At 45.8% G+C, this 27532-nt stretch overlaps 2 protein-coding genes across 4 annotated transcripts; both read right to left on the bottom strand.

Annotated features, from left to right (window-relative positions):
• Positions 1-891: 891 nt before the first annotated feature.
• LOC135292000 (IQ motif and SEC7 domain-containing protein 2-like) lies at positions 892-14336 on the bottom strand. The gene is made up of 5 exons (XM_064406238.1): positions 13600-14336; positions 9924-10085; positions 8913-9089; positions 2724-2773; positions 892-1317 (listed from the first exon to the last, which is right to left on the bottom strand). The coding sequence occupies exons 2-5, from the start codon at positions 9943-9945 to the stop codon at positions 892-894; spliced, it is 675 nt and encodes a 224-aa protein (XP_064262308.1). The 5' UTR covers positions 9946-10085; positions 13600-14336.
• Positions 14337-20360: 6024 nt separating this feature from the next.
• Positions 20361-25577, bottom strand: LOC135292001 (uncharacterized). 3 transcript variants are annotated; one of them, XM_064406242.1, is made up of 11 exons: positions 24616-25577; positions 24182-24253; positions 24023-24100; positions 23838-23936; positions 23290-23397; positions 23050-23121; positions 22303-22410; positions 22042-22101; positions 21920-21955; positions 21238-21391; positions 20361-20707 (listed from the first exon to the last, which is right to left on the bottom strand). In XM_064406242.1, exons 1-11 carry the CDS (start codon positions 24710-24712, stop codon positions 20545-20547), a joined length of 1047 nt encoding a protein of 348 aa, XP_064262312.1. In that variant the 5' UTR covers positions 24713-25577; the 3' UTR covers positions 20361-20544. The 3 variants fall into 3 exon arrangements, with proteins under 3 accessions (XP_064262312.1, XP_064262309.1, XP_064262311.1); XM_064406239.1 differs by having other exon boundaries at positions 21857-21955; positions 24616-25574; XM_064406241.1 differs by having other exon boundaries at positions 21857-21955; positions 24023-24094; positions 24616-25572.
• Between the last annotated feature and the right edge of the window lie 1955 nt (positions 25578-27532).

Raw genomic sequence — 27532 nt, forward strand, 5'->3', positions numbered from 1 at the left:
GGTGGGCACCCTCCATTGCTACGGAATAATTACTGCATCTTAACGAGTTTGCTTACCTGAAATAGCAGAGCAGCTCTAATACTGATTACGTATGATATCATCGTGTTAACAAAATAAGGATTTATACAAAGCAGTATTGGACTATAACATTTAAATGCTATGTTACTTGGCACATTTAGTAATGATTGCTTAGAAATCTTAACAAGTCCAGGGGACTTGTGATGAAAATACTGAAATGTTTGAAATTGGTTTCTAACGTTTAATGGTTTTGGTCTACTTTCATATGCTATTCATCTATTATACTGTCCTATCAAGTAAGTGGAATTCCTAGTAAAGTCTATACTGCTAGTTTTGTGGACTGAAAAAATTTCTTTCCAAGCACAAATGTTAACTATACAGTATATATATATATATATATATATTTATATGTATATATTTATATTATATAAAGTTTACTTACGTACTTTCATCAACCATATCAGGTCTACTTATTTTTTTTTGCCCATTGAGAGTAAAAGAGCAAGAATGCAACACTTGGTTCTGTCTGACTTTTTTCCCTGTTTTTTTTCCATAGGCTAGCTTTTCATTATGTGTGTAAAATTGTCCAGGGGTTTGGTGTAAAAGGTAGCTTTCCTCAGATTCAGCAAGCAGCACGTTGTCAAGGCAAGTTTGGAAATAAGAACTAACCAGATGGTGGCGAACATCTATCCAGTAGATAAGTAAAACCAGTATGGCCTGGGCTAACTGGAATTATTTTATTTAGTAACAGCAAGCCTTTAAGCTCATTAAACGGCCTGGGTAAAAACTGACGGTGTGATTTTGTTGCTTCCTCTAAGTGCCTTTGCAGCTGGGTTTGGAACTAGAGTCACGAGGAGGGTCTTTAGGCCTAGACTATGGTGCTGGCTTGGTGCTGGCGGCGGCGGGCGGCGGGGGCGGCCCGTGGTGGTGCGGGCCGTGGTGCGGGCCGTGGTGCGGGGCGTGCGGCAGGTAGGGGCCGTGCCCGTGGCCGTGCCCGTGCTGGTGGTACTGGTGCGGGTGCGGGTGCGGGGGCGGGTGGTAGTGGTGGTGGTGGTGGTAGGGCGGCGGGTTCTGGTGGCAGAACTGCGCGTGGTGCGGGTGCGGCGCGGCGGCCGCGCCCTCCGCGTGGTGCGGGGTCTGCGCGGCCGCGTGGCTCTGCGAGGGGGGCTTGCCCCTCTTGCTACCGAACAGGGACCCTAGGAGTGAGGAGGAGTTGGGCATAGTCTGGTGAGGGCGAGATGGACACTCTCGGGTTGATGTAGCTCTTCGGCGCATGTGAGGACTGCTAATGATGGACCCCTAAAAAGAAATTAATAGAAAATAAAAATTAAAAAAAAAATATCTTGAAATGTTCGGAAAGGGAAAAAAAAAATTAAAAAAAAAAAAAAAAGAAGAAAAAGTTCACACTGACCCACAAACTCCTCCTTTAGAGTTAACATGGGTGGATTATGTTAGAGAGCTCTAGGGGAAATTTTATCTCCACCTTCCCTAAGTGGCCAGTGGGGCACTCATGCCCTTCTTAGAGGATGTTAAGCATTGGGTGATTTTCTCTCAATATTTTGACATAAAGTGATATGACTTCAAATTAAAAAAAAAAAATGTCACGGAAATGTAACATGATATAAGGCCTACAAGTGTGTTTTTAAAGGAAAAATACATTTTAAAATACTGCAAAAAATACCATACTTGCTTTTTTACCACAAAAAAAAAGCGCTAGATTAAATGCAACCTAAATAGTTAAACATACAGCAGCAAATATTACAGTTACAGCTCAGATTTTAAAATGGTATTTAAATATTTATTTATAGCAGTTTTCCACTACTATATATGACAGTGCTGCTTCTCAGGCCTACCTCTGCATTTTGTGTTAAATGGAACCATACCATTTTTGCCACTAACATTTCTATGTGCTTATATTTTTCTGACCTATGGTCCAACATTCTCTATTATTTAGCCTGGAATTTAGTTGCTGAAGTTGAGGGTTTGTATTTTGAAAGAGTTATGGGACACAAGAGTAGTTAGGCAAAGTATGCTAGATTTAAACTGTAATCTACCTAAAGCAAACACAAAAAAAAAAAAGAAAAAAGAAAAAAGAAAAAAAAAAAGAAAAAATCTGCAAGCTGAATTCAGAGACATGAACAGTATATATAAATGGTTTGAAGATGAATGAAATCTCATGAAATCCACATTGAATTCACCTATCTGAATAATTTTTTTTGTCCTCCCATGCCCATTCTGTGCAATTCCATGGTGTCATGACTGCATACATTTAGCAATTGAACTCGAAAATAAGCAATGGGGATGGTTGAGCATGACAGTCAATAGTTGTAGCTAAATATCAAACAGCAAGAACAGTGTACTTGGTAACAAAGAGCAAGGTGGGCTTTTAAGCTGGGACCAGACTGAAATGGTGGCAAAAGGACACATCATATCCATTTAACCATGCTGGCAGGAACAAAGGGAACAAGGTTAGCTCAAACCAAAAATGGCATTGCTCTAAAACAAGCTGTCAGTGCTTTGTAAGCTGGAAGAATACAGAGTGAATAGCCTAGGCATGCATTTTACTCGTGGCAGGCAGGTTATATATATGTGTGTATATATATATGTTAGAAGAAAAAAGAGCAAAAAAATATGTATGTATATAAAAGAAAGGTTTGAAATGCACATCATCACATCCAGCTAGACATCAGGAACTTCCTACTTACTTCCATATTGCTGTCTAGCGATCCTGCACTGCTGCGTCGCCCACGCTTGCCTGCCCAGGACATGCAACAGCAGAGATTAGAGACTGCGACACGACCGGCGCTAGGAGCCGCGGCCCCACAGCCCCACAGCTTCAGGGCCAGCAGGGACAGCAACTCCCTGCACCTGCCTGCGTTTCTAGGGGATCAGTGGAAATTTGGAGAGCTGCTGGTGCTGGGGATCGGCTCACACGAGCGGGGGGTGATTATTTTGTTGGTAATTTGCACAACTTTTGAAGTAGAGGTGTTTGGGCAGCTGGGTTTAGTGCTGCGCTTGTGATGCTGAGCAGCAATGATTTTAAAGGGTTTGGTTTACTGGAAGCTAATCGGCCATGGAGGTTTTTTTGTCTTTAAATATTGAGATATAATTGTGGGGTGGCATTAACTTAAATGCAAAATTTAACGTTGAAATATTCTGAACTTCAGTGTGGGGCACTGTGAGGGCCATCGGTTTTATCAATTAATCCGTTTTATCACTTCATCGGTTTTATCATTTTATCGAATTTATAATTTCAATTTCAGCTTTGAACCTCAGTGGATTTCATACAATATTCTTTCATGAGGTTTAAAAAAACCCCTAAACTTAATTTTTGATCAGTAAATCTGGAATCTGTCTTGACATTATGGCTAGATTTTGTTTGTTTAGCTGTGCAGTGCTTTATCTTTAAGCATGTTGGATTTGTACTCCAACAGTCTCAAACTGCAAAAACTTTTGCCTAAACCCACACGTGAAACTCCAGACAGTTTGCCTAAAGAGCCAGAAGACCTCAGTGGCTGGATAGGACACAGGATCTCAGATTTTCTTTCTCACTTCACAGCAGAGAAAATAGCATCTGGCTGCAGTGGAAATAGAGATTTTTAGAAGATAACTTGTGGAGCTTTGCTTTGTAAAGTTTCAGAATACTTTCCTGGCAGGGTGCAGAAACAAAGCTGAGCTTTGAGGAGCCCTCCTGGTGCTCAGAGCTTCCCTAAAATCTGCAGGGCTTTTGAAACCAAAGCTTTCTCAGCACTCTCTCCTTGTTTTCCTGCAAGGCCAAATATCAGTCTCCACCCTGCATTGGCTGTATTCAGAGTTTTCTACACTGAGAGGTAGTTTTGGCAGAGAATGTGAGGATTTCAGCATCACTTAACCAATTAATGATGTACCCTCATCACAGACACCCCAAAAGTACCTGTGATCAGAACTAGAGAGCAGTGGAACTGCTCATAGGGCAATTCAGACTACCCAAAGGATCAGGATGACCAAAAACTACCACCTGCTGGATTTATAAGCATAGTATTGACCTGGTTGGTCACAGAACACTGCCCTGAAACAAGTTTCTTGTAAGAGCTACAGTTCCAGGCTACTGGAACATTCTCCCCTCTTAAAAAGAGTTGCTCCCCAGTACAACCCCTCTGCAGTGACATTAAATTGAGGGGAAGGCGTTTGTGGTCAAGGTGTTGTGTTTGACTTGAGAAATTCATTGGGATTTGGAACAATTTCCCTGGATGGGCTCTTTGTCAAAAGCTCACTGCTTCATCTCCTGCTGCAGTTTTAGCCTCAGCCAAACTCTACTGTCTTATGAGTCCCCCAAGAAAAACTGGGTTTGTTCATCCCTTATGTTGACTCCTAGTCAGGTTTGATATTTTTCTGCTCTGATAACAGGATTAGTACTGATTAACACTCCAACCACTCTTGCTTGCTGATGCAAACACACTGCGGCAGCCACCTCGGAACTTAGCAGTCAGGGTTGCAAATAAGACTGAGAGCTGACACGGGGCATTAAACGTGGCCAAAAATGAAGGAAAACACAACAATCCAATGCCTTTTGTATATGGCAGGAGTCACAGTCTGATCAAATAACCACGGACACAGTAAATACGGACAGAGAGCGACAGATGGAATTTTGCTCAGAATAACTCCAGGGCAAAGTAGTACTTGCAAAGCCAAGAACAAACAGAAAAATCCACCTTAAATGCCTGTAATTTCCCTCAGATAGGCACTACTGCCGTACAGAGGCTTAGTTCTTTTTCTTAAAAACAAATTGATCCCGATTCTGTGCTGACATGCAGTGTGGTGGGTTTACTCAGTAAATCCCCTGGAGCATTCCCCCTGCCAATGTGTGTTTATTCCAGACTGTTCCCTGGTCTTTGGGATAGCATCCCATCGCAGAAATGCCTCCCTGGAGCTCCAGCCTTCACATGCATCTCAGGGAAATTCTAAACTAGAACTGCACCCAAGCATGTACTGGCAGGATAATTAGTAGCTGTGGTACAAAGCAAGGTGGTATTTATCAAATCTGAAGATTAGTTTTGCTTAATATATTAAGTTTACTTTAATATTTTAAGGCTATTAGAGTGGACTTTAATTTATAAAAATAAATTTTCAATTAATTTAACCTTATCTGTTAGATATGAATATTCCTTGCAAGAAATATCTTGAACTTACACAAGTGTATGCCTCATATATGAACATGCACTATATAGGGCCAAGAACATTTCAAATTTATAGTACAGATATGAAGTGATTACAAGATTTTTACAAACTTAACCATGCCAAAAGAATATTGAGCTTCATTAATAAAGGCCACTGCACCTTGCAGAATGGATGTGTGCAGGACACATCACAGGATGTGTGGTGATCTCACAGTTTAGGCTACAGATCAGCTCAGTACATGGAAATATTTCTCACTCCTGCTCTGTAGTTCTTGAAACTCTTCTGGGCCAGTGAGATAACTGATAGCTAAAGACTATCAATGATTTGATATTATGATTTGGCTTTGAGTGTCTTGGGGGAGAAAGCTTGGAAAAAAGTTTTAAGTTAAATTACTCTCTCCAATGACTGGAGAGACCACTTTTGAGGGGGAAAGTACTGTTTGCCACCTTTACATTTTCAGCTTGTTTCTGTGTGAAACAGGTACAATCTTAAGATTTCACACTGAAACAGAAGTATTTTAATCCTGGAAATACCTTTGGTTTTGTTTTGATTTTGCAGTAATCTTTTTTGGCCTGTGGCTGTTTTAGACAAGCCCAGCTCTCAGTAACAGGAACCACTGCACCACCCTCACCTGGTCAGTACTACCTGGCTGTGCCAGTTGTGGAGTACTGGGGCAAACAAGAAAACTGCAATTTTTAAACCAGTTCAGTGTGTAAATACTACTCCCACCTTACAGATTAGTGATGTGGGAATAAAGTTTGAATTCCTCTGTAAACTCAATGTAAAAGCACTGGGTCCCCCAGCAATTCAAAGTGGCTGGAATTCAAATTGAAGAACCTAAAATCAGTGCAATGGGACTGTTTCTGGGAGAAACAGAATGGGAAACACAGCCAGTCCAACTCTTTCTGCTCTGCTTTAGTGACCAAATCATTCTTCCTGTGGAACAGTGGCCATGAGGGGACATCACACTTTTCCCATCTTTCTGTAAACTCATAAAACTCAGCTTTAGATTCATTAAAATTTGCCTGGCTCTAATATTTTTGTATAAATTAAGAATTTCAAGGTCTGGAAAAAATAAATTCAGTTCTTCCAGCTCAAGAATGTGCAATAAAAATTATACATTTATCTTTAGAGAAAAATAAAGCCCTAAATATTTTTGACATATTCGCATCTTGGAACACTTGGATGTCACATTCTGTTTTATATTCCATGGAAAGAACTGTCAAGGCACAAGGAACAACAGCATCTCCCAGTGAAGAGATCCTCAGCACATCCTTCCCACAGCTGGGAGTTGAGCTGCTGTGGCCAAGGCATGGAAACACTCTCAGGAAAGGATACCTGATGGACACATCCTGCTTTTCTGTGCATGCCCAGCCTAGGAGGCAGAATCAGTCAGGGTATTTGCTAGATCTCAGAAGCTGCTGAATTGTCACTCAGAGAAATTTAGTAATTTCCACAGCCTCCATTTACTGGGATGTCTGGGGGACAGCAATGGATTTTTTTCCTAAATAGTTCTGTCAAGTACCTGTGCAGCCAAATGCTGTTCAGTCACATTTCCCTTCACTGAATAAACAGTTAAAATTTTGAGTTTGCAATGTTCACTGGACATTTACCTGCCTTCCTGCATAAATATGAAATCAGGCCATTTTCTCTTGTTTGTTAGATTTATTTTTGATTCAAGGTAGAAAGGTCTCTCTAAAAATCTACTTTCCTACAGGCCCACACACTCCTGTTCCTCCTCCTTGTTCATCCTGTGCTTCATCCACAGAAGGATTTGAGGGAACCTAACTCAGGCCTGTTTTAGAGAAGCAATTTAATATGGGATAATCACTGAGGGGCAGTATCTTCCTAACTGAAAGAGATTTCTTTGCTTTTCTGTGGATCACTTCTCCCACATTAAAAATAAAATTAGCCTCACATGCAAGCTATTCCCTGAGAGAAGGCAGAATGATATGGATCATCTCCCTTAAGTCATTCCACCAAATAACACAGCAAATAACAGGCTGGTTGTTTCTCAAGTCAGTTGCACTGCACAAGACCAAACAGAAGCTCTCCATAATTCTCAGTTATTTCAGGTTAAAATTAAGTTTAGTTGGGTTTAACAAACTCATTGATAAACCCTGCAGTCTGTGAGTGATTTCTACTTTTTGTCATGGAAAAAGGTTATTTTCAGTAAGAAGCATGCCAGTTGTAGGCATGCCCTGTGAAATGTGTTTGTGATTACAAATGTTGGTTTGTTGAATTAAACCCATAATATGAATTCAAATACATGGCAGTGTTTGAAAGAGAGGGATGAGTAATTCTAATGGAATGAAAAAATTAATCAGAAATCACATTTAGGGGTACAGATACCCACTGAACTCACATATTAACAATATGGTAGTTCTCATTCTAATGAAATAAAACCAAAACAACAGAAAAATATGAAGTATCTTCATCTGAGATATAAGAGTGGTGAAGACTAGGGCTTGATCTAAAATCCGCTGGAGCCAAGCAAGCACCAATAGTCAACTTCAGCCTGATTTTGGATCAAGGGCCTAAGTCTTTTTAATGAAGCACATGGAGATGTGAGTATGAAAGCCTAAACAGAGAAGAAAAGAATTGAAAGAGCTCACTCTCTACATATTTGTATGCACATACATATACCCACAAAACACAGGCTATCATTTCAGTTTACAACAATTTTATTTATTGCAGCATAGCTAATGTCTCGTCTTTAGTTAAAAAAAAAAGGAAATAGGTAAGTAGTGTCTACTACCAAAGATATACAGAATATTGAAATTATGACTACACTGGACATCATCACTGCAATTGAAAGAACAAAGCAGAGTATGCAACACAGCCTATGAACTAAAAACCAAATAACTAAAAAAAATAGAGTTGCTACTATCTATGGAAGTACTTTCTGAATAGTGGACATGGTGTTCAGATAAGAGTTCTTGTCAGTGACAGGAATCTTTAACACTGAAAGATTACATGGCTATGCCAGGTGTGAGGCAAACCATCAAATAAAAACATGCCCAACTTCCCCTGGCTTGCTTTGGCTAACAAATTGTATCACCACTGCTTTCCAGTCTTTAACCAGTTAATAAAACTTAAGACACATCAGTGGCTTTGTGGGTTATCAGCATCCTTGTCCAATAGGGCTTCTTTGGTTCTGTTGCAAAGAGTACTTCACAACAACCTCTTTTTGCAAGAATTAGGAACTGTGTCTGAGTTACAGAACCAGAAAAGAGCATCAGGGGCACACTGGTGTTACACAGCTCTAGAGAGAATTTAGTAGGGCTTCACTCAGTTTCATTCATCGAGGTGGTGACACAGGTACACTTGAGCACAGAGTACACAGAAAGCGCTCGTCACACAGAGACCAGGAGCTTTCCTTCCCTTTCCAGGCCTAGTCTATGAGGGGGAAAAAGCAAAGGCAATGAAAAAAAAAGAAAGGAAAACCAAGTGAATTGCTCCTAGCACAAGTCAGTCACTTCTGTTTTATTAAAAACTTACAATTTTTCCTCTGTCTTCACTGTCCTTTAAAGGTTTCTATAGCAACCTACAACGGCTTTAATACTTTCAAACAGCAGCCGCTTAACAGAACAAAGGTAAAAAAAAAAAACCCAAAACAAACAGAAATTAACCACGAGCCGAGGAGGGGGGAGTAAGGAGCTACTTGGAAGTGTAAGATTCCACCACTGCTATTTGTGGAGGCATGCAGCGAGCCGGGGAGGAGAGGCAGCTCTTACCTGCTTCGGACAGGTCGCGCAGGGAGGAGCTGAGCGCGCTCCGCTTCAGCCCCTCGCCGCCGGCGTAGCTGTCGTCCAGGCACGCCCGGGGCAGGGTCCCGTTCCCGGAGTCCTTCTTCAGGCTGGAGCACTGCGACATGCTGGGACGCACCACCCCCTTCTGCTTCTCCAGCTCGGCTGCAACACACACGGGGGCTTTTACAGGGGTGTTTGTGGGCATGAAACAACCCAGAACGTCCCACAGGGAGTTTCACCCCTCTACCCACAGCTGGATTTCTCTTTTGGGAAAATGGGATAAAATTTCATCTTCAGACACTCACGGGACTACCAGCAAAATGTATTGGTTTGGACCATGACTTCCTTACTGACCACAGGAATTGCAACCCGGAAATGAAGAAAAATTCAATGAAGCTTATTGGAAGAGCCATCATTGGGAATTTCAGTGTGAGGTAAATTGCCCTTAAAATTCCTGCTGTAATTTGTGATACAAATCACAGAGCCAGCTCTCCTCTGTCCACATTATCCCTAAAATTCTTACAGGAATTTATAGTACAAATCACGGATCCATCTTTCTTCTCCACATTATCCCTAAAAATTCCTGCAGTAATTTATACTACAAATCACAGACCCAGCTCTCTTCTGTCCAAATTATCCCTAAAATTCTTCCTGTAATTTATGCTACAAATCACAGACCCAGCTCTCCTCTGCCCATTGTTATTTGCAGCTTGTCCAAGATGAATTCCACTGCAGCTACACTGCAGTCAATGAACTCAGTAGTCAATGAACTCAGCCGGGGCTTAAGGCATTATTGGCTTTTTCCTTCTTCTCAAGATAAAGTCACAGAAAAACCCACATTATTTTGAACTTTTACAGAGTTCTAATGTGTTATACTCTTATACTTTTTATTAATGGTAATTTTTAACTTAAAATTTAAATTTTCCAAGGGTAATATTACTTTTTATTATTTTGATTAGCTGGAAAATGCTCCATTATATGTACCTTTGTACTTACACTCTATTCTGTGCTTTTCCATTTCTTGAACTTCTGCAATTGATTCCCTCAAATCATCTGTAAACTTCTTCCTGTCCTGAGGATTTGGTGCATTGAAATTTATGAGTACTTTGATATCTGCTCCTGGAACAGCTGACGTGAGCCGAATGCCATTGGGATAATCTGGAAGAAAAAGGCAAGAAAAACTGAGCTCTGATTAATACAATTACTTTTCTTTTAATAAAAATACCCACAAAACCGGAAAGCTTTTAGTAATATTACCACAGAGGATACAAAGTCAGAGAAATAAAAGTCTGACAGCATAAAATTAGAATAAAAATCCCTAAGGTACATTGGAACAGCCTAACTGTCAAATACTGAACAAATACTGAGAGATATCTTTATGTAGCTGCTGCCCTTAAGGCACAATATGCAATATATATCAAAAACAGTAGGAAAAAAAAAATCTAAGGGGATTTTTTTTTTCATGGAACAGATCCCATGATCACCTTATCCACTTGTGACCAAAGTTTTGCTGAGTGTAAAGGCTACTTGAAGACATTTCAAATGCTACAAATTATCTTTTACTTTTAACTCGCCATTTGCGGGTGAGTTGACACACAAACAGGTACAGATTTAGTATTTCCTATTGGATTGTTCTCCCTGTACATGCTACTTTCCTTTTTTTCTTTAAAATGAAATTAAAAGTATCTGTGAAATCACATACTGAAGAAGTAAAAGGACTGATTTGGTTTTTTCACCCTTCTTTTGACCCATATTATGGACTTTTAATAAAAGGCAGATGTTTCAGGAAACTGTCTTTGCCTCTTTTCTAGGTGTACTTCTGAAGTTTTAACAGCTGGTCAAAAATACCTCCTGGTTGAGACAGAAGGTTCATTTACAGAAAGATACTCAGAATGAAAATATGTTCTGTGTTGAGAGCTTTGTAACAAGCTAGCTCCGAGCTAAAGCTCACAGTGAGATTAATTTGACCAAGATAGAAAATGAGGGGAGTTGCCTTCCAATTAAACTGTGTCCTTGGCCCGCAGATGAAGTAATGCACCGAGCAGGTGGTGGAGAAAAACAGCCTGGGAAAGTAATAAGTAGTTATACCAAAATAGCACGTAAATAGCTGATAGCTAGTTAGCCAATGGTGAGCTGGGATTTTGCACTATGCATGAGCTAATTGAAAGGTGTATAATAATCGGTAATTCGGGAATAAAGACGAGACTTGTCGATCATCATATGGTGAGCAAGTCTTCCTTCTCCATCAAATGGTGACCCCGACGTCGACGACTACGGACAGACACGGCTGCCACGGATGGGGAAGTAGGAGCAGGTCCTTCTGAAGCAAGGGGGGGGACGGCAAACGACCACTGCGGGTCGCGGCCCTAGGAGCTATAAATATAGTCCTAGCCTACGTGCTGCCGAAGTCTGTAAGCCTTGCAACAGCGCTGATTAGAAATGGAAAGGCAAGCAGCATATGATTTATTTATTTGCTTTTTAAAAAAGCGGCAGATTAAAGACATGGACTTGCAGAGAGAGCTCCCACAGTTGTTAGATTACGGGTACGCTACAGGGTTGTTTTTCAACCCCCATACGGTCCATGAGCTAACAGAGTGGCGTAAGTTCGGGACCAGGAGGGCGGTTACGCGCACTGCGGGACAGCCCGGGGCAGACGCGGAGGCGAAAACGCGTATGCCGGCGGCGCTCCCGGTGCTGCGGCGGCGGAACGGACCGAGCGCTGCGGAGGCGGCGTACTCGGTGCCGGCGGCAGTTACGCGCACCGCGGGTCCAGTGACACGCGCGGTGACAAAAACTCGCACGGCAGCTGTCCGTGGGGAAAGCGCACAGATCGTGAGGGAAGTGCCGGCCAGGGCCAAGCCGGCCAAAGCGAGACGCGGCAGCCGAATAGGTGCTAGCGGCGGTGGACGCGCACCAGTAACGCGAAACCCGAAAGCTGGAGCTAGGAGGGCTTTTTCACTTTTTGCAAGCGCACAAAAGCACCAGCGGTGTGGGACATTCTCCCGCTGGCTGCGGATGTTGGCGCAGAGCCAGGGGGAACCAGCCCGAGTGGAGATCCAGGCCGAGCGGAGCCCAAAGGAGATCGGGGCTGCGCGGGTCCGGGCGAGAGCGTTCCTTTCCGCACCCCCGGGATAGCACAGACTGAGGCTGTGCCGGAGCACACAGGAGACGGGCGCGGGCAGACATTCCTCAAGCACCGCCCTGTCACAGCTGCCTAGCAACCACAGCAGACAGCCCATCGCAGCAATTCAAACAAGTGTCTGAGAAAAAACAGGTCAGGAATTTCCTTCAAGATCAGGATAGAAAACTTCTGAAAATTCACACAGTGCTTCATCCAGATGTTATACGGGGCATTTCACCCAACTGTTCCACAGACTTTACAGTTGGTTTACCAGTTTTTTTTGTAAATGTGTTTGCTTTTCTAAAAGTGATTGAGTATTTGGGTTTGATGGCTTTGAGTTTGATGACTTCATTTCCTTTCCCTTGCCTGAGGCGAGAACAACCTTTTAGGGGGGCAGAGTCTAAGTAAACTTCCTAGTTTCTGTTTGGACTACATATGAGAAGATTTAAACTGTAATATTTCTGTATACTATGGGCTTTATAGTCTTTGCTTTCTTCTATTCATTAAGAGATGGCATTAGATAAATGGATGTAAATGTGCTAATTATTTTGACTATCCTTAATTTAAGTGAAATTATTTGTGTTTAAGATTATCTGTCATCTTTTTCAGTTTTGTTTTAAAATATCTATCCAAGATTCAAAGTTTTAAGAATTATTGATATTAAGTTTATAATCTTTGTTATTTTTAGTTTTTGTAAGTAATGCTGATAGATAGTGACTGTTGTTAATACCAGATGAATACTTTAGGAAGGTTGTCTTAACCCCTTCAAGCACTTCTTGTTAAGGAGTTTTCAGATTTTTGTGATGAGAGTTATTATTAAGATATTGTTGCAGTATTTACAGCCAGCTTTCATGTGTTTTTCTATTTTTTTGTGTGATCACCTACAAGACACGTGTCTCTTTAAGATCCTGTCTTTTTATTTCCTAACTATTTTGATGTTTCTGAGGGTTTTTATCCAAATTGCCAGTTTTGTAGTTCTTTTAATTATTATTACAGGAATACTCCGGCAGAGAATTCAAGAAGTTTGCTGTGTTTGGAAAATCTCTGTCTTGACAGAAACTTCAGAAGGATTCAATTATTTGCTGGTTTGATTGGTTTGTAACCCTAAGGTTTCTTGTTTATAACAGTTGTTTTTAAAAGCCCTGTTTAAAAAATGTGTTAAGTGACACTCACCAATTAGAGTTTGGGCTCTGGCCAAGCTCTAGCTCTATTTGGATGGAGTGACTGACAATCAACCCAGATGTTTTCTGCATCAAAAAGTATTCAAGTCCTTTTGACTTGGCAATTTGACCATCTATGACAGCTGAGCCATTTTCAGAGGTGATTTGGAGAAACATGAATCCGGACATGGTTTCTCCAATTCTCTGTCATTTTAAGGTTTGTCAGCTGTCGCAGACTCTGGGATAAGAGTTCAGTGTTACAGTGTTTAGTAATTTTTTTATTTTGTATGTGTTGTTGACTGTGTGTATTATCTAAATTAATTCCTAATTACTTTTATTTTAACATTTCTTTATGTAGCATTGCAAAATGAAACCAGGACCCATTTTTCACCTCCAAGATTTTGAGAAGATTCTTCAGTCCTGCAGGGATGTGGGATTTGTTTGTGTTTTAACAGGTGCCCTGTCTCAGCTTGAAAAGAAAACGGGGGAGCTCAGGGTATTGGAGTGGCTCTCTCCACCGCTACAGCAACAGAAAACTGTGAGACTGAAAATTGAAATGATTGCATCCCTCATAAAGAAAGGACGTTTTAGGGCAATCCAAGTTACAGGAGCAGAGCCTTCCACAATACGATTGCCCATTAAAAAGGACACGCTTGACTGGTATTTGGTGAACTCTGGGGAGCTCCAGGAAGCCCTTTTAGGAGCTGGAGCTGTCGTGGAGACTGGGAAAATGCATCCTAGTCCCCTCCAGTGGATGACAGAATGGGACTGGATAACAAAGCCCATTCAGAGTCTGTCACCATTAAGGGGGGCTATCACGGCCTTTACGGACGCTGGTAAAAAGTCCAGGAGAGCAGCCGTGACATGGAAACAGCAAAGACAGTGGTGACAACATTTGTTAGATGCAGATGCCAGGGACAGTCTACAGACATTGGAACTTTTAGCTGTAGTATGGGCAATGATGAATTTAAAAGGTCCTTTGAATATTGTGACTGACTCCCTTTATGTAGCAGGAGTAGCTGCCAGGGTACTATACTGGGGGAGGGGATATCTTTGTGTTTCCTCTCCAACAGGACCCTTGTGGATCCCCGCGAAGTGGACTCGAGCTGTACCAGATGTTGAGGACTGTCGCGGCCTTGTCACCGGAGGACAAAGAGAGGGTGCACAACAAACTGACGCTGATATTGCGACCCTATTTGCAACGCCTCCAACCCTACTCTAACGACGCGCGACGTGCCTGCATTCATCTTCCTGACGATTGGATCGAGTGGTGTCAGGACCTTACGGTAGAAGTAAAAGCCCCTCAATCACAGCCATGCCTGGACTGTGGGGACAATAAATGTGCTGCATGGATCGCTCTAGACTGTGGAGGCTGTAATAAGGTGTTTTGGTTGGAGCAATCGACCGTTCGGCAGAACTGGTGCCCAAGCTGCCGATTCTCCTGGAACTTGCAGAACTCGTGGCAGCGAGCACTAAGGGATTTTACAGGGCTTGATTTGGGAGGATCCTTAGGCTTATATGAAGCCCCGGAGCAAATTATTTTGGCATGTGTTACTTGGCAACTTAAGACCTTGTGTGAGCGAGTAGAAAAGCAAGCGCGTACTCACATAATAGCTTCGCGCTGTCGAAAGCTTGTGGCCCTCACACAGACATCCATTGTTGGACTGATTAAAAAAGACTGTGGAGTTGAGGAGGCACTGGACGACTGCATCAAGCAACTTAAGTCCTGTTCTTTTCGCTCCAGAGGGACTGCCAAATAGGGCAACCCACATTCTGGAGCGAGCTGAAACAGGTAGTAGTAGCCACACTTTTACCTGGAGGGGCAGCGAATAAGGCCATGAATTTGGCCAAGCAATTAGGCTGCTGGGCCAAAGACGAGCTGAACGCCACCTCCCAGGTATTGGACATGCTGTCTCAAGATGTACAAAGTGTAAATCACGCAGTATTGCAAAATAGAGCAGCAATCGATTTCTTATTATTAGCTCAAGGCCATGGTTGTGAGGAATTTGAGGGCATGTGTTGTATGAATTTATTGGATCATTCTGTATCAATACATGCAAAAATTAAAGAGCTCCAGAAACGGTTACATGCCCTGAAAGAGGATGATGGATTGGGATCAGAAGGATGGTTAAAGAGCCTGGGGCTAGGCCCTTGGCTGAGAACAATGATCATGTATGCTATAGGGATATTAGGTGTGATAGTATTGTTAATGCTTGTATTACCATGCTTGCTTAATTGCATACAAAGAATGGTGAGTCAGACGATAGAAAAGGCTTGGAAAACAACACTTCTAGCCCAAAAAGAAAATGGGGGAAATGTTGAGAGCTTTGTAACAAGCTGGCTCCGAGCTAAAGCTCACAGTGAGATTAATTTGACCAAGATAGAAAATGAGGGGAGTTGCCATTATAATTAAACTGTGTCCTTGGCCCACGGATGAAGTAATGCACAGACACAGGTGGTGGAGCGGGATAGCCTGGGAAAGTGGTGATAGTTATACCAAAAACAGCACGTAGATAGCTGATAGCTAGTTAGCCAATGGTGAGCTGGGATTTTGCACTATGCATGAACTAATTAAAAGGTGTATAATAATCGGTGATTCGGGAATAAAGACGAGACTTGTCGATCATCATATTGTGAGCGAGTCTTCCTTCTCCATCAGGCACGCGTTGTTTCCTGTGGTGGTCACACTGGGGTCTTTGGTGTTCTCTGAGGCCGAAGGCTGTGGTCTTCCTCATGACTGAACTTTTGAACTTTTCTCTATTGTGCGTGCACTGTGGTCCCCTGGTGCTTATCTGAGTACGTCTGTTGGTTGGATCAGCTTGGAGACAGAGGAGCTCCTTAGTCTAGGCTTCCTGCATTCCCTGGTCTTCTCCTGGTGTTATGAGTAAAAAAGTGATCTGTAGCTATGATATTTTATTAAAAATCCTTTCCTAGGATTTTTCCCCTCCTGAGGAGCTGAGGGCCTCAGGAAAGAAATGTAAACAATAACGATCTGCTGCTGTGGAATGCAACAGGTGCATCTTCCATTGGTCCATGTGGATTGTTTTCACTTGATGACCAATCACAGCCAACTGTGTTGAGCCTGTGAGCAGTCACAAGATTTTTGTTATGCATTCTATTCTATTCTTCTTCTTTGTAGCCTTCTGGTCATTTTTTCCTCTCTGTTGTTTTTGTATAGTTTTACTGTAGTATTTTAATAGAATATATAATAAATCAGCCTTCTGAAATGGAGTCAAGCCTCGTGTCTCCACACCTGGGGTGTTCGCCCCAACAGATTACCCATTTTTTTTAAGGCTGCAAAGTTAAACAGGTTGGGCCAGTTGTTGTGAGTTGAAATGTTGACTATTTGTTGTTGCTAGCTTCATGTAGCAATCACCTCTTGTTAATAGTTTTTCTTCAATTACCTGTCAATGGTTAGAAATCAAGCGCAGTTGTCCCCCTGCTGCTTCCCAGGAGCCTGAAGGTAGCAGGGGGAGGTGACATCAGAGCTGGTATGCAGATGAGAATGCATTTCACCAAATTTTGCAATTTTCCAGGAAAAAAAACCCTAAAAACAAGAAGCCAACATGGAATTATTAAACCTAAGTAATGTCTAAAAGTGAGGAACTTAATCCTTAGTATCTGCTAAGATCCTTTTTACTTTTCACCCTAACCTGAAAGGATGTCAGCTAGAAAGAGGACCTGTAATGTTAGACCAAAAAAGCAGAATTCCCACTACTCCCTCGAGGACGGAAGCCCCAGCTCTCCCTGCATACCAGCGGACACAGCTGCATCATCCTCCTCCTCCGTGCCACTCCTGGCAGCAGCGGGGGTGCGGGCGACCTGTTGTTTCTCCCCAACCTGAGCTGAATTTTTTTAATAAAGGCATTAAAAAGGAGAAAGATCTCCTGCCCTGTTTATGACACTGGTATTGTCCTTCATAGCAAGAAGCTTCAGAAATTTGCATTTTCCTATGCCCTTTGTACCTTGGCAGAGTTTTCTTAAGTAAAAGGTTAAAATTCAACATATAATTCTACAATTTAAAATTTAAATGCTTAGTCCATATATTGCTAACTTAATTGAACCCCCCAAAACCTCCATTTCAACAGCAGCCCCTGGCTGGCTTCTGCCTGCCCACACCGTGGGCATCCACGGCTCCTCCTGGGCATGGAGCTCAGTCAGTGCTGGTGCTGGGTGGGCTTTGCTGCTGCTGCCACCTGGACAATGGGGTGACCGCTTGTCCTAGGTTACAGTATAAACATGTATTCCATTCCCATCCTCAAGAGCTGCTGAAACCAGGAGCCTTATCTCCTGTTAATCAACAAGATCACCGCTCTGTCTCCACCTACCAAGGAGAAGAAAACACAAGTTTTCCTAGGTGCCGTAGGCTTTTGGAGAATGCACATTCCCGAGGACAGGCAGATTGTGAGCCCTCTCTACCTTGTCACCCACAAGAAGAACGATTTCCACTGGTGTCCTGAACAGCAACAAGTCCTTGCCCAGATTAAGCAGGCAATCGCTCATGCGGTAGCTCTTGGCCCAGTCAGGATGGGACCAGAGGTGAAGAATGTGCTCTACTCTGCAGCTGGGAACCATGGTTTGTCCTGGAGTCTTTGGCAGAGGTGCCTGGTGAGACTCAAGGCTGACCACTAGGATTCTGGAGATGGAGTTATGAAGGCTCTGAAGTAAACTACATTCCCAGAGAGAAGGAAATCTTGGCTGCCTATGAAGGAGTTCAAGCTGCCTCAGAAGTAACTGGCACCAAAACGCAGCTGCTTCTGGCACCCCAGCTACCAGTGCTGGGCTGGATGTTTAAAGGAAATGTTCCCTCCACACATCACGCCACTGACACCACATGGAGCAAATGGATTGCCCTCATCACGCAGCGCACCCAGATTGGAAATGCGAATGGCCCTGGCATTTGGGAAATTCTATCAAACTGGCCTGAAGGGGAGACTTTTGGATTGTCTTCTGAAGAAGAAGAGGAGCAAGTGGCATGTGCCAAGGAAGCCCCACCATATAGTGAGCTACCGGAGCCTATCAGACAATATGCCCTCTTCTGTAATGGTTCCTGCTGAATTATAGGCACTAACTGGAAATGGAAAGCTGCAGCGTGGAACCCCACAGGACAAGTTGCACAAGTTACTGAGGGACAAGCTGGATCAAGTCAGGTTGCACAGCTTAAAGCCGTCCAGCTGGCTTTGGCTATTGCCAAACGAGAGAAGTGGCTGAGGCTCTATCTCTACGCCAATTCATGGATGGCAGCTAATGCTCTGTGGGGATGGCTGCATTGCTGGAAAAAGGCCAACTGGCAGCGCAGAGGGAAACCCATCTGGGCCACCAAGATTTGGCAGGACATTGCCACCCGAGTAGAGAGGCTGATCGTGAGATTCGACATGTGGATGTGCATGTACCCGAGAGTCGGGCTAATGAAGAGCATCACAACAACAAACAGGTGGACCAAGCTGCCAAGGTGAAAGTATCACAGGTGGATCTAGACTGGCAGCACAAGGGAGAATCATTCCTAGCTCTCTCGTTGGGCCCACGGTGCTTCTGGTCGTCAGGGGAGAGATGCAACATAGCGATGGGCCCGTGACCGAGGGGTGGGCCTTGCTATGGACAACATCTCACAGGTCATCCACAACTGCGAGAGCTGCGCTGCAATCAAACAGGCCAAGCGGGTGAAGCCTCTGTGGTACGGTGGGCGATGGTTGAAGTACAGGTATGGGGAAGCCTGGCAAACTGACCTCACCACGCTTCCCCAAACCTGCCAAGGCAAGCGCTACATGCTGACCATGGTAGAACCTACCACAGAGTGGTTGGAAACCTACCCTGTGCCTCATGCTACTGCCTGGAACACCATCTTGGGCCTAGAAAAGCAAATCCTGTGGAGACAAGGCACCCCTGAGAGAATTGAGTCAGACAATGGAATTCATTTCAAGAACAGCCTTATCAACACCTGGGCCAGAGAACATGGCATTGAAAGGACATATCATATCCCCTATCACACACCAGCTGCCGGGAAAGTTGAATGATGCAACGCACTACTTAAAACTATCCTGAAGGCACTTGGTGGAGGAACCTTCAGGAACTGGGAACTGAACTTAGCAAAAGCCATCTGGATGGTCAAAACCTGAGGACCTATCAATCCTGGTGCTGCCCAGTCTGAACCCCTGCACACAGGGGATGGAGACAAAGTTCCTGTGATACACATGAAAGGTATTTTAGGAAAGACTGTTTGGATTAATCCCACCACAAGCAGGGGCAAACCCATCTGTGGGTATTTTTGCTCAAGGACCTGGTTGCACTGGCTAGGTAATGCAGAAGGACAAGGAAAGTTGTTGTGTACCACAAGGAAATCTAACCTAATTTTAAGCAAGAATTGTGTGTAAAGTTTCATTTTATATAATATATATAGATAGATAGATACATATATATAGTAAGAGGATATTGGCTTGGGTATAGATGGTAATAGAATAAGGGTTAGATTATGTCCTAGATTATAATATAAAATTATGTTCTATTCCCATCCTCAAGAGCTGCTGAAACCAGGAGAGGCATTGTTTCTTCCTTATCTCCTGTTAATGGGTCCATCAATGTCTTGCCACATGACTCAGAGATAACTCCCTCCCAGAGCCATTTCTGTTTCATGGCTAATCAAGGACCCACAGCATGAGGCAGAATGTTATCAGCCCACTGTGAGATGCTCTGCCCATGGGGGAGGAGCTAAGCATCCCCAGCTGGATATAATCTGGGTTTTGGGACACAACAAGCAGTCTTTCCACTGGATTCCCAGAGGAACCGCCGCCCTTACCCACTGCTTTTCCAGAGGATGAAAGCTACCAGATTGTTTCTACAGGATCACCACTTCCACAAGTCCATTTCATCTGGACTGCTACCACCACCCTAACTAGCAGGGTGTCAGCAGGCTGTATTCTGACCCTGTCAGTGGTTTTTCTTTTGTATTATTGCATGAATTTTGTTTTTTTTTTTCCCTTTTTCTAATAAATTGTATTTCTGACTTGGAGTCTCTCACTGGTTTTGCTTTGAAACCACAACACAGATCCTTCTCTTTATTTCAACAGAAGAATGGGCCGCTGCCTACCCTGCAACTGGGAGTGGGGAGGGTGGGGGGCGGTGGGGTGGGGTGTCGCCTTCAGTGATTCCTAGAGGGCAAGGCAAGGGGTCTCAGAGGCAGAGGAAGGGATGTGTTGGTCTCCGGAGGGGCTGGAAGGTGCTGGGCTGATCCTGGGGTCCCTAGAGGAACTCGAGTTGGCTGGGATGGGACAGACGGAGAGAAAAAAAGGGATGAAGGCAGCTTGGGGAGGCCCATGGGGAGAGCAGGTGGCAGTGGGATCTACGGGGTAAAAGGAGGTTTCCGTGTAGACAGTTGTTCTGGGCTCCTCTTCACAGAACATTTGAGAGGGCTGTCCAGGCCGTCCCTGCTGCTGGAGGAGCTGCTCACGCTGGCTGGGTGTGAGGTGCAGCCACCGTCTTCCAACTCCTCTCCCGAGGTGCTCCTGTGCAGAGAGGAGGTGGCTGAGGCCCCAGCTGCCAGTGGCACACAGGGAGCCTCCTGCACAGCAGGGCCCAGAGCTGGCAAGGCTCCCCAGCACGGCTGGAGCTGCTGGCACAGCTGGGCCCAGCTGGACAGCTGCCCCTCAAGGCCCCGGCCAGCAGGGCACGGCTCTGGGCAGGGTCCCTGGCCAGGAGCGGGCCCCAGAGCGCCTCTGCCTTTCAAGGGCAACCTCGGCCCTGCTCTTTCTCCTCCCCACCTCCCTCTGCCTCTGCCCTGTGCCCCTGGGGCTGCTCTTGGCCAGGAAGCCTCAGTGGGAGCCAGCACTGGCTGCAGCCCCAGCGGGGCCCCCAGGACAAGGCCCAGCAATTGAGAGGCCAATGGAAGCACTGGGCAGCAGCAGAACCCTCAGCAGAGATATCTGGACAACCAGGGACTGGCCACAGCTCCACTGCAAACTCTCTGGGAATATTCCCTGACTATGAGCAGCCTTTAAAGGAAGCTGCTTGAGACAGAGAATCGCGAAACACTCACCGTTTTCTCTTCGAGCAATACCAGATTCTGGCATAGCACATCATCAGGGACAGTGCTGCAGGTGCCACAATGGCCATCAACGTAATCAAAAAGGATGTTTCCGAGCTGAAAGTTCTTCTCATGCTTTTCCAATCTGTTGAGTTCTCGGCTGCATCTGTTGGAGCAATGGGGAGCGTGAGCCCGTGCTGTGCTGCACTGCTGAAATGCAGCGTGGTGCATACGGGCAGGACGTCCTCACTCCCTGTTTCCCCCAGATCTGGGGCCTGCAGGCATTTTGCTGCCCCTTGGCACAGGACTGCTCAGTACCCAAACCCCTGACCCTGCATGCTATAATTCCTCTGTGCTGTGCCCTTCTGTTCCAGGTAACACTTGTCAAAGACATGGATAAGGACAAGGAAAATGGCCAGGATTTTGGAGCTGCTCCAGGGCCCTCTCTCCTGCAAAGAGCAGGCCCCTCCAGATATGCTCAGAGTCTGGGAAATTGCAGGGGGATCTTAGGGTGTGCATGGACTGTGGTGCATGGATGACTTCCCGCTGTGCCGGGCACGGTGTGTCCACATGTGCAGCCAAAGCCCCCGGTTACTCTGTCCCAGGGGAAGGCTGAGGGAAATGCACCCACCACGCTGGCTGTCCACGCCACTCTGTTTTTGTTCCAGATGTTTGGAAATGTCCAGGGACTTACGAGCTCCTGTAGGTTTCTTCTTCCTTCTTGGAGGACCTTAAGAGAAATATTTCCGTTTCCCAGGAATGGATCCCACAAAACGAAGTCCCAGCCTGTGGGGACAGCAGGGACACACTACTCACCCCTGCGATGGGAGTGGGGCTTGTGTGCAGCATCCACCAAAGTCCTCCCTGCAGACACACCTGAAACTCAACAGCCACAGAAGCTTCTGCCATCTCTGCTGATCTGCACGGGCACCACTGAGCCGCAGGAGCGGTGAGGGGATCGCGCAGGGCGAGGGCACACACGTGCCTGGTTCTGTGCTGGCACCTGCAGTGATGCCCCCCTGGCCAAGCTTTGGGCTCTGAGCTGGCAGCTCTCCCAGGGAAAAGGCCTTGACCTACCCTCAGCATCTCCCAGAGGCTCAGTAATGGGTACACATTGGGAATCCAGATCATCTTCATCAAACGTATTATCTTCGTCATCAGGATTGTCTTCATCATCAGGTTCACCTGCAAAGGACGGACAGAACAGCTCCTGTGACACTGTTGAAGATTCTCCTTCAGGCCCGAGTGGCAGTAAGGGCACCTGGGTGATTGGTGCCCTCCAAGGCACTCCCTCAGCTCTGCCTCCCACTCAGGAGCAGGGGCATGGGGAGCACGTGCCTGCAGTGGCCCCACACTGGCATGGAAGGAGCCCCTTGCAGGGCAGTTGGGGCAGAAAGGACTCCCTGGAGCTGCCAGCAGCTCTAAAGCCAGCCCCAGGCAGGGCCAGGGTGTGGCAGTGGCAGCAGGAGCAGCTCAGGCTCCCTGGGGCTGGCAAAGGAGCTGCCAAAGGCTCAGCCCCGGGGCACAGCCCTGGGCCCGGCCCCTTCCCTCTCTGCCCTTCTCCCTGGCTGCACAGAGCACATGGAAGGACACACTGGCATTGCACACGGGAGGAAGATGGACAGCTAAACGCTCCTTCCTCCCACTGACAGCAATCCTGTGGGATCACTGTAGGGTACAAGAGTAGAAATTTGGAGGCCAGGATTTCCAGAATCCATCAAACTTCGGAGGATCTTAAGGGAAATGACAGAGGAATATCACTCTGGACAATGATTACACTTGGACAATGATTGCTCTGTTAGCAAAGAGTTGCTGAAAACCTACCATCACCAAGCTCCAACATCCTTAAACTGTGCTTTAACAGCGTTTCCCAGTGATGGAAGTCACGTTCCCAGTCTAGAAAGGAGCACAGATGGGAACTGTTCCATGCTGTGCTGGGATCCCCTTGTATAGGGAACCAAGCACTGCAAGGGGGTCAGGTAATGCTGTGTGCCTGCACTGCCAAGCAGCAGAGAGGGCAGCTGAAGCCTCAGCAGGGCTCAGGCCCAGAGGCACAGCAATTACCTCCGGGGCCTTTGCCTGGCATCGCCTCCCTTCCTGGGGCAGAGGCTGCCATGGAGCCACTGCTTCCTCCGGGAAATGCAGCTGTCAGCACACTCTCTCCTTCCATGTCTGCAGAAAGGAAAAAGGACAGCTGAATCAGGTGGGTTTGTTTCCCAATGGGAATGTGGCATCCTCAGGAGGCAATGCTTGTTTAAGTAATGGATAAGATTAAGGAGAAAGACCAGGGCCCTTCCTCCTCCAAAGAACTGCCCCTCCAGATGCGCTCACAGACTGGGAAAGTGCAGGGGATCTCAGGGTGGGCCATGGTGCAGTTTGGGCTCCCTGGCAGCTGATGCCAAATGCCTTCCTGCAGAGGCTGGGCAGAAGCTGCAGCCAGGCCAGGCTGGGAAACAGCCCTGCAGGGCATGAAAGCAGCAGCAGCAGCAGCAGCGGGGCAGCGAGGCTGCCATGGATCCCTTCCCGCTGTGCCGGGCACGGCGTGTCCAGATGTGCAGCCAAAGCCCCCGGCTGCTGAGTCCCAGGGGGAAGCATGAGGGAAATGCACCCACCACGTTGTCTCTCCAGGTCACTCCAGATCCTGTCCATCTGTTTGGATGCCTCCAGGGACTTCCTGTCTCCTCCAGGTTTGTTCCTCCTTCTCGGAGGACCTTAAGAAAAGCATTTGCATTTCAGGTGAATGGATCCCACTGAACCAGGGCTCAGCCTGCGGGGTCAGCAGTCACACACTACTCACCCGTGCCATGGGAGCGGGGCTTGTGTGCAGCAACCAGGAAAGGAGCCTGAAAAGTCTTTCCTGCAGACACACCTGAAACTCAACAGCCACAGAAGCTCCTGTCACCTGATTCCTGCAAGGTTCTCAATGATTATTCTTTTACCAACATTGAAAACATACCTGGTGGAGGGTTAAGACCCTGGAAATCATCATTAAGCCAAGCTGCTGGAGAAGCCTTCCTAGCATGCTCATCTAGAGGGGAGCACAGATCAGATCAGACCCATTTCCATGGTGTGCTGGGATCCTCCTCTGCCTTAGAGAACTGGGCACTGCAAGGGGGTCGGGTAAGGCCTTGGCTGCCAGTTGTCAGTGGACAAGGCCAAAGCAGCACACGGGCCTGGGGAGCTCTGGACTGGCTCTGGTCACTCTCCACCCACTTTGCAGGCCCTGTGCAACATCCCTGGAGTGGTGGCTGGAGGAGCCCAGGGACCATGGGGGCTCTCTCCCTCCCACAGAGGAAACCCTCCCCAAAGCCCTGGGCAAAACCATCCCCAGCGCTTCCCGGGGAGCAGGGAGCGCTGTCCCGGGAAAGGGCAGCCAGGCTGCCGGCTCACCTGCTCGCCACACTTGGAGTGGAGCAGCCTGTGCAGCCCTGGCAGGCAGGGCCACGGCCAGGAGGAGCAGGAGGAAGAGGTGCAGAGCAAGGGCCATGGTGCCTTGTCCTCTGCCAGTCCCGCAGCTCTTGCTGCCACCTCTGTCCTGACACCGCTGTCCCAATGTCAGCACCGCTGCTGCCACCGCTGCTGCTGCCGCCGCAACAGTTGTGCTCAGGGACTGACTGCTGGCTCCTTGTGCTGCTCTGCAACCACGGGGCTCTGGCACCTCTGTGATCTCAGAGCCTTCTGTGACCTCATGGCCAGGGTGGAGATCTTTGGAGTGGGTTCTGCTTTCTTCGGAAGGGAGCTCATCCTGCCCAGCTGCTCTGCCCAAGGGCTGTGACACAGTCCCAGCTCAGCTGATCTCACAGGCTGGGACATGAAGGGATGCAGAGCAGCTCTGCCGAGAAGGACTTGGGGTTGCTGCTAGAAGAGAGGCTGGACATGAGCCAGCCATGTGCATCCAAAGGAGAGTGCCCAGCAGGTTGAAGGAGGTGACTCCCCCCCTCTGCTCTGGTGGGACCCCACCTGGAGTAATGTGGAAGACGTTTTACAGTGACCTCTGTGAGCCATCGAGAAGTTAGGTAGGAGGATCCATGTTTACAACTAAAATAGCTTTCCAGCAATTTTCTATGTCATTGATCATAGAAACCAAGAAAGAAAGGATAAATAAAAGAAACCTGCAACTCCCTATTCCAATGAGTATTTTGCTTGTATCTCGCGACCAATGAGTAAAGTATAAAGTTAAGAGCTTTGTAAAAATGCAGAAAAAGCATGCAGGCTAGAATAAAAACAGGGTTTGAAGCCTTCTGGAAATGGACTGTGTTGCTTTGTAGTGTCTCAGTCTCTACCACGACAGAGTACTGCATCCTGCTCTGGGTCCCCAAGACAGGAAGGACACGGTCCTGTTGGATCTAGTCCAGAGGAGGGACTAAATGCTCTGAGGGCTGGAGCCCTTCTGCTTTGGAGACAGGCTGGGAGAGCTGGCAGTGTTCAGCCTGGAAGAGAGAAGACTCCAGGGACACCTGATTGCTGCCTTTCAGGGCCTTATGGGGGCTTGTAAAGAGATGGGGACAGAATTTTTAATAGAGTCTTTTGTGACCAAACCGAGGGGGAATGGTTTTAATCTAAAAGATGGTAAATTCAGACTAGATGAAAGAAACACATTTTTTACACTGTTTGTTATGAAACCCTGGCACAGGTTACCCAGAGAAGTGGACATCCATCCCTGCAGACATTCAAGCTCCTGCTCTGAGCAACCTGACCTAGTTCAAGGTGTCCCTGCTCACTCCAGGCCATTGGGACTAGATGGCCTTTAAATGTCCCTTCCAAGCCAAGCCATTCTGTGCTCCTGTGCACCATCAAAGCAGTGCTGCATTAGTGCTGGGCTGATTATGCTGGCACCTGTATTTTGGTACTTGTGCCATTTAGCAATTGGCCACGAGAGGATTGATGGGCTGGACAGTGAAGTCTGCAAATAACACACAGTGTGCTCAAGGAGAAACAGGAGAGGAACACGGCTTCCAGTTCTGATAAATGCCAGCATTTTGCTGCCCATTCCTGGTTAGAGAAATAAAGGAATGTCCTGAAGATCCCTTCATGTGGGTGCATTATTGGCCGTATCAGTACTTGTGTTCTGTAAAACAGGTTAAGTTGTTACAGCTTCTTGCCCCATTTATCCCTGGATAAACCCCAAATACTGCATTGCTCCTTGTCTACTTTCTTCCAAGTCAGGGCAAATTTTGTTCATTACTGAGTGGGACATAGTCATCTGTTCACAAGCAAATTCCTCTTGCCATTCACACAATGGCTAGACTGCTTTGTTGATTTGCTCCAATTGGACTGTAATTAAGGCCTACCTCTCACTAGAATTAAAGCTGATGCATTGGGAGGCAAAGTGTTCAGTCATTTCTCCTGGAGTCTGACACTGTAGAGAGCTGTTCTGTAACCAAATGACATTTGAAGACAGGTGTAGTCTACCATACTTCTGGCATACTAAAAGTGAGAAAAAACCCTTTGAATCAGGATTTTATCCTTTCTTCCTCCACCTCCTCCTCCCAGGAATTTTAATCTCTGGAGTCTAAGCTCTTCAGCTGCCTCACAAACATTCTTTTAATTCAGACAGGCGTCCATGCATTGAGCCACAAATCAGGACCGTGGTGTGAACCTTGAAGCAATGTAGGTTTATAGCACTGAAAATAATAATCCAATACCCAGGTTAAGCCAGGCCTATTGGTTATTTCCCAAATAACTCTACCTATCCTCAGTGATGTTTCAAAAACGATCATTGTGAAGGCTAGGAGCGGGGAGAGAGAATGTTATCAAAATTAAAAATAGAGCTTTCTGAGATCTTTATTTTCCTATAAAAAGAGAGTCCAAACTATTCATCTATGGAACATTAAGTAAGAAGTGAACAAAAGACTGTCAAAATAATTGCTTGGGGAACAAAAAACCCATAAATAAAAACAAGCTTAAATGTAGATAATAAGTAAACCATCATGCAAAGAAAAAAAACAGACCTGCCAAAACTAAAACCAATAAGGTTGTTTCATCTGTCTCAATTAAAAAAAAAAAAAAAAAACAAAAAAAAAAAAAACCAAAAAAAAAACCCCCTGAAAATAATTAGAGATTCTCAAGGGCGTTACTATATACAGAAACTTCCTGGTATTGGGAAAAACATGAAGGAAAGTGTAGCATGCAATTCACAGATGTAACCTAGAATTTGTTAGGGAGGGCCAGGGGTGGCAGTGGCTGCTCAGGGGTGGCTTTGGCCCATGTCCCTGGCAGCAGCCACTGCCCAAGCAGCTGCGCTGCCCCCGGGCTCTCCTCCCGGCCTGCTGGGCTTTGTTGGCTGGCACAGCCTGTGCCAAGGGCC

The sequence above is a fragment of the Passer domesticus genome, unplaced genomic scaffold (genome assembly GCF_036417665.1).
Source record: "Passer domesticus isolate bPasDom1 unplaced genomic scaffold, bPasDom1.hap1 HAP1_SCAFFOLD_175, whole genome shotgun sequence".
In the NCBI taxonomy this organism is placed as follows: domain Eukaryota; kingdom Metazoa; phylum Chordata; class Aves; order Passeriformes; family Passeridae; genus Passer; species Passer domesticus.

What these genes read in the sequence shown, in the direction of transcription:
- LOC135292001 (XM_064406239.1), bottom strand. Translation starts at nt 24,712, where the DNA reads ATGGCCCTTGCTCTGCACCTCTTCCTCCTGCTCCTCCTGGCCGTGGCC. An exon ending in GCCAGGCAAAGGCCCCGGAG is followed by an intron (nt 23,122 to 23,289) that starts GTAATTGCTGTG and finishes GCTCCTTTCTAG; the next exon opens with ACTGGGAACGTGACTTCCAT. An exon ending in GCCTCTGGGAGATGCTGAGG is followed by an intron (nt 22,102 to 22,302) that starts GTAGGTCAAGGC and finishes GTTGAGTTTCAG; the next exon opens with GTGTGTCTGCAGGGAGGACT.
- LOC135292000 (XM_064406238.1), bottom strand. Translation starts at nt 9,945, where the DNA reads ATGGAAAAGCACAGAATAGAGT. An exon ending in GCGCGACCTGTCCGAAGCAG is followed by an intron (nt 2,774 to 8,912) that starts GTAAGAGCTGCC and finishes TGTCCTGGGCAG; the next exon opens with GCAAGCGTGGGCGACGCAGC. An exon ending in CGCTAGACAGCAATATGGAA is followed by an intron (nt 1,318 to 2,723) that starts GTAAGTAGGAAG and finishes ATTTCTTTTTAG; the next exon opens with GGGTCCATCATTAGCAGTCC.